Genomic DNA, 6318 nt, shown 5'->3' with positions numbered 1-6318 from the left:
AAGGGCCTTTTGAAATGTATTAATTAAAGTTAAATGCTTTAGACAGGCGGCTTTGTAGGGCCCCGTCCTCACCTCATTAGCATAGCATTAAGGACAGCCAAGGAAATTGGGTTAATAAAGCTGGGTGTTGCAGCCGAGCGGCTGGGGTGAACTGGGAGCCGACAGCCGGACTGCAGGGTGGCTGGCGGGCTGCGGGTGCGGGGACCCCTGTAGTGGCAGAATTCCGCCCCGTGCCCCTGACATCCCAGACACAGACCCCCCACACCTTTCCACAGGTCAGGTAGCCCCTGGCACCAGCTTACTCACCCATGCCCCGGCCTCCTCCCCTGGAAACGCGTGGGGGTTGGTGCGGAGGGGGCTTTGCGGGTCACCGGAGCTAGACCAGGCCCTTCCCTGACACCCCAGGCCAAGCGCGGTCGTGGGCACTGAGGACCGTCCTCCACGCGGCTGCCTGTAAGCGGAGGGCGCCCCGCGGTCTCCATCCAACTCCACGCACCCAGGCGGGGACGAGCTGGCGTCAGCGGCGGTGGCCGGGGAGCCCAGGGGGCTGTTTGGGGGCACAAATCCCGCAGACTTGGAGACAGCCGGTGTCGGCTCACCTCTAGAGGTGCGCGCCTCTAGGCAGGCGGGGAACTAAACGTAACACACTGGGACTCGAGGGGGCCCCGAAGCTGCCGGCCCGGGGTCTTCTTAGGGCAGCTCCTTCCAAACGCCAGTTGGGGCTGGGTCGGGGCGCGACGGGGTCGCGGGGCCTCAGAGACCCGAGGTACCCGGCGCAGGCGCCACGCGGCCTCGGGAACACGCCCACCAGGAGCGGGCCCCGCAGTCCGCAGTCCGGCGGGAGCAGACGACTTGGGCGGAGGACGCGCCCCGGCGGGGCTGAGCTCTGTCCCCGCGCTCGGTGAGAACCGGGCTGGCGCCCAGCAGGCCCGCTCCACCGGGGTCACGCCGCCGGTCCCCGCTCCAGCTGTAGTCCTGGTTTTCTTTTCAGGGTGCGTGGCGATGCCCGGACAAGCAGGGCAGGTCCTCCGTCCCGTCCCGGGCTTGGAGCCGGAAGTCAGGAGATTGCCCGGGGCGCGCACCGAGGGCTCGGGGGCTCGGATTCCGGTGTTCCGCTCTCCACCGCGCCCAGACGTGCTCTGAGCTCGCGGCCCTACACGGTTCCGCGCGCACAGGCTGGAAGCGACTTCGGGCGCCTTCTCCCGATGGGTGGGGCCGGTGGGGTCAGGGTGACACGGTCGCGGGGTGGGGGGGGGCAAGGTAAAATGTGAGACGCGTGCGGGAGTGGGGGCGGCTCGGGGCCCTCACGGCTTCTCGTTACAGTGTTTGCAAAGCGCCGAGGGCGTCCCGGAGAAGGCGGTGCACTTGTCCGGGCAGGGCAGCGGGGCGCCCGCAGAGAAGGGGTACACAGCGGCCTGGCCGAAGGGCGTCAGGGGCGCAGCGGCCACGGGGCCCGCCAGGCCCTGGCCCTGGTTGAGGTAGGCCACGAGGCGCCGCATCTCGTCCAGGGCCTGCGCCTGCATGAGGATGTAGTTCTTGGCGAGCAGCAGCGTGGCGATCTTGGAGAGCTTGCGCACCGACGGGCTGTGCGCGTAGGGGATGACGGCGCGCAGCCCGTCCAGCGCGTCGTTCAGGTCGTGCATCCGCCGCCGCTCGCGCGCGTTGATGCTCAGCCGCAGCGAGCGCTGCTCCCGAGGCCGCCGCCGCCCGTCCCCCGCGCCCCCGGGCCCCCGCCGCCGCCGCCGCCGCCGCTGCTCGAAGGCGTCGTCGTCGTCGCTCTGCTCGCCGCTGCTCTCGGCCGCCGCCGGGGCGTTGGGCGCGGGCGCCGCGGGGAGGTCGCCGCCCGGGCCCGGCGCGCCGTAGCCGCGGGCCACCTCGGGCCCCCGCGCCGCCCCGTAGGCCAGGCCGGCCGTGGCCGCCGCGTAGCCGTGGCTCAGCACCAGGTACGCGTCCCCCGACAGCGACTTGAGCTCGGCCATGGCCGCGCGGCCGGTGCAGCTCCGGGCTCGCGCGTCGGTCCGGCTGTCGGCGGCGGTCGGTGGGTCGGTCCCGGAGCCTCTCCGGCCGCCCGGGCCCCGCCTCCTGGGCGCCTCCTCTCTCCGTCCTCCTCGTCCTTCCTCCTCGCTCCCTCCTGCCCTCCTCCTCCCCCACCCCTCGCCGCCGCGTGCAGGGCCGGGCGGGGCGGGCTGGAGCTCCCACGCGCTCCGCTCCCGTTTTAAGGTGCGGAGGCGGCTGCTGGGACTTCGCGGCCATCCAATCAGAGGGGACTTGGTGACCGCCTGGCTCCACCGGCGGCGCCTACCGACGGCCGGGGCGGGGACCGCTGGATGCAGGGAGCTGGAGGTCTGCGTGGAGATGGGCTGGCGGCGGCTTTACCTGCATCTCCGCGTCTCCGGCCGATTCCTGCCTCCCCGGGGGCTGCCGCCGCACGACGCCCGCGTCTGACGCGGACACCTGCCTCAGCCCGTCTTGTCCCTGGTTCTTCTGGCAGGAGCCGGCTCCGGCGTCGCGCAGGGGTCGGAGCGGGGAGCGCGCAGCACAGCCCCGGACACCTGCGCCCCCCCCCCCCCCCCCCGGAGCAGGTGCGGAGCCCTGGCCTGGGGCCTCCTCAGGGGTCTTGGGCGTGCAGCCCGGGTAGGTGCCCCACGGAACCCACGTACAGCCGCGTAACCGAGTTTGCGCACCGCTCACTCGGGCTGCCCGCCCTGTGGCGCCATCGGGAAGTCCCTGGGCCTGTGGTCCCCGTGCACTTTCCCCGGATGAGTGCCTCCCTTTCCACACTCCCCCAAGTCATAGTGGCTTAAAGCAGGGATTGGACTTTGAGGACAAAACTTGCTTAGGATAAACGTCTTGTTTCAATTTTCTGGTAATTCAGGTGTGAGGGTTTCTCACACTTGTCCAGGCGCAGAGAGGTCTTCTCATTTGTCCTTGTCAGGGTGTGACCTCCGTGGTGGATTTGGGGAGGGTGGCCAGTGAGACACTGGGGGTGGAGGTGGGAGGAGTCGTAATTCTGGCCCGTGTCTCACCCAACACTCCTCACCCCGGGGACACTAAGGTGGCATCCCCAGGTGGGCGCCAGACCCGATCTTTCCCTGGGGGCCCGGGGTGGGGGGGTGCTGCGATGTATGAGGTCCTATTCTGCAATTCTCCCAGAGCCTGCAGGGGGGTGGGGGCTGTGCTGGTCACTGGGCTCAGCTTCCTCCGTGTGAGGGGCGGGCCGAGCTGGGAGCCCCCACCAGGAAAAGTTCTGGAGGCCGAGGGGAGGCTTTGGGGACTAGTGTCAGAGCTCTCGGAAGGTCTGAGATGATGGGAGTAACCATGGAGTTTCTAACACAGGTTGGAAAAGCCCAGAACGGCTCAGACGGGACAGGGGAAGGAGCTGAGGGCGCCATGGTTCCTTCCTCAAACCCTGGGTCCTTGTTTGCAGAGTATGCTGAAGGAATGATATCCGCACATGGCCTGCGCACCACCAGCTAACTCCTCCGCGTTCTTGGACGGAAAACCACCCAGGCGTTGAGTGCACACTGGCTTCTGGGGCTTTCCCTGGAGTCTCTGGGCTGCTGCTGCCTCTCGGATCCGGCCCCGGTGGATGGAGGTCCTGCCGGCCTCAGCACCCAGCTTTTTGGTTCTTCCAGTGAGGGGTGGAGGCCAAGACCCCAGACTTTCTCCGGGTGGGAAGCTGCCCGGAGGCCCGGGAGCTTGTGGGAAGGCTTGCTTCTGGCTCAGCCCAGAGACAAGTGTCACCCTGGCCTCCAGCACGAGACCTTGGCAAAGAGGCTTAGTGTCTTTGCTCTCCAGGTTCCTTCAAAGAGAGAGTAACAGAAATGGTGTGTGTGGTGTTGAGTCCTCAGGGAGGTGAGTAGGTGCCGTGGAGTGAATGGCTAAGAGCCATTTGCTGTCTGGAATGTTCTGGAAATCCAGCAATGACTGGGATCCTGGCTCTCAAGGGCTTCTATGCTCTGTGCTGGTGTTTGAGGGCAGGAACCTAGGGGTAGGCCATCGTGGAAAACCTCAGGGCGTCCTTGCTCCGGGCCCCGCATGGAAATGAGTGGAGAGGAGCTACACACAGGCTGAGGCACCTGCCTGTGCTGGGGCCTTGTGGTTGCCCTCGCTGTGCGTTCAGGAGGGCAGGTCTCCCCCACAGCATCTCCGGGCCCAGAGCGAAGGTGGGCCCTGTCTTTGGCAAGGACGAGAAGGGTCAGGGTGAGGCCTTTCTGAGAGGGGCCTGGGCTGAGGTTAGTCACAGGCCAGCTTTGGGGACAGCCTTGTGTGGACAGGAAGCCATGGTGTTCAGGCCGTGGTCTGAAGGGTGAGTGGCTGTTAATTAGACCAGGGGGCTGGGGGCGGGGGCATCCGGGCTGTCCGAAGGAGTGTGGCATGTTAGAGGACAGCAGCAGCCATTGTGCTCAGGGAAGTGTTCTCTACAGGCCACTGTGCTCTGGGGGCTGGGGACACTTCCTCCTGGAGGTCCCTCCAGGCCTGGCAGAGCTGCAGGGGAGAGGGGGTGACAGGGGATACAGAGAGGTGGCCAAGTCCACAGGGGCCCTGAGGAAAAGTGCATCAGACGATGTCCTGCCTCTGGGGCTCAGGACCGACTGGAGGTGATGGGGTTGAGGGGACGGTATGCTATGGACCCAGTGGGGGCATTTGAATCACCGAGGGGTGTGTCAGCAGAACGCCATGGTGACCGACATAGTCACTGTGCAGGTACGGTGAGGTTGGCTTTCCAGTCATGGCCTGGATCTCTCTCTCTCTCTCTCTCTCTCTCTCTCTCGATATACAGACACATAGAGATAGAGGTGGAGACAGACAGGCAATGGAATATTATTCAGCCACCAAAAAGAATGGAATCTTGCCATTTGCCACGACGTGGATGGATCTGGAAATACGCTTGAGCAAATTAAGTCAAAAACAAAGACCCTATGATTTTACTCACATGCGGAATCTAAGAAACAAACAAGAGAAGGGAAAAGAAAGAGCGAGAGACAAGCCCAGAAACAGACTCCTCAGTGCCGAGAACACCCACGGCCACCAGAGGGGGGGGACGGGGGCGGGGCTTAAGGGGAGCACTTGGGATTGTGATGAGCACCGCGTGATTAAAATAAAAACTTTAAAAAATGGAAATAAAAGATTTAACCTTAAAAAAAAAAAAAAAGGCCTGGAGCAGAGTCCCAGCCACGTCTGCAGGTCGGCGTCACCCGGGAGGTTAGGTTAAAGCCGGTGTCCGCGTCGCAGCCGGGGGCGGGGACCCTGGTCTGCGGTGGGCATGGAAGTTGGGATGTCTAAACTTCAGGCCACCGCCATTTTCTAAATGGCCCCGTAACTAAGCACCTTCAACGGCTCGGAAAAGGACTGGAGGCAGGGATGGGCCCACATCTGGAGCCCAGGACCCTAAAACAGCCTTCGTCGGGGGCCCACCCTCCACAGACGGAAAAGCAGCTTCAAATCCGGCAAAGCGCCAGGAGAGGCACCGTTTTTTGGTCAGACGCCGCCACCTGCTGGCCGCTCAGGAGATTGCGCCCCACCCTCTGGGCTCAGGGGCTCCTAGGAGTTCAGGGCCAGGTGGATGCCTGCTCTCCCTGCTCTCCCGCCCTCTGGGCACCTGCTCACCGGCCGCAGGAGGCTGCTTCCCAGGTTCCTGTTGTCTGTCATGCTGGTCACTGGGTTCACGGTCCCGGGGTTTGGTGGTTCGAGGCTGGCCCTGGTGTATACAGCCCGATGAAGCAGATCTGTGCCGTGGCCCCGGTCTCCCCAGCTCCGGGCCCTTCACCCTGGCAGGCAGGGGCAGCATGGGGTGAGGTAGGTCTGCACGGACTCCACCGCTTACGGGTAGCTCCGCAGCCTCCCTGGGCCCGTCTCCGCATCAGTAAAGTGGGACTGTGTTTGTAACTGAAGGCTGTTCTGAACAGTGGCTCCTCCGCCCTCCGGGTAGCCACTCTGGGTCACGCAGACACGGTCCCTGCATGCGGCCGGCCCTTCTGCCGCCCGCAGCCAGGCGGGGACAGTCGGATGCCGCAGCCCCCAGTGGATGGCGCCGGCTGCCCCTGCATCTGTACTTGTTGGGTCTCGGGGAAGGGGGGCCGGTGGGGCAGGTGGGGGCCCACGTGGAACACAGTCACCTGGGGGGCCAGGCAGGCAGGCTGGGGCAGGGGAGCAGCAGGGAACACAGCGCTGGGGTCCCCAGAGCTCGCTGCCGCGTGGCCTCAGGCAAGCCACACTTCCTCATCTGCAAATGGAGGGGCGTCGAGACAGGACAAGGAGAGGCCGTGGACACACCGCATGGACGTGGACCTTCTGGGGGATTCCCAGCCTCAGGGG

The 6318-nt window shown here is 65.1% G+C and overlaps 1 protein-coding gene across 1 annotated transcript; it reads right to left on the bottom strand.

Annotated features, from left to right (window-relative positions):
* Positions 1-1304: 1304 nt before the first annotated feature.
* Positions 1305-1979, bottom strand: BHLHE23 (basic helix-loop-helix family member e23). Its single transcript, XM_049650344.1, has one exon. It carries the CDS (start codon positions 1977-1979, stop codon positions 1305-1307), a length of 675 nt encoding a protein of 224 aa, XP_049506301.1.
* Positions 1980-6318: the final 4339 nt, after the last annotated feature.

This window comes from Panthera uncia (assembly GCF_023721935.1).
Source record: "Panthera uncia isolate 11264 chromosome A3 unlocalized genomic scaffold, Puncia_PCG_1.0 HiC_scaffold_11, whole genome shotgun sequence".
NCBI classification, from domain to species: Eukaryota; Metazoa; Chordata; class Mammalia; order Carnivora; family Felidae; genus Panthera; species Panthera uncia.
Note: the sequence above shows the minus strand (reverse complement) of the source record. Positions and strands in the feature narration are given on the sequence as shown.

Bases quoted from the DNA above. Each gene is read 5' to 3' on its own strand.
- BHLHE23 (XM_049650344.1), bottom strand. From the start codon at position 1,979: ATGGCCGAGCTCAAGTCGCTGTCGGGGGACGCGTACCTGGTGCTGAGC.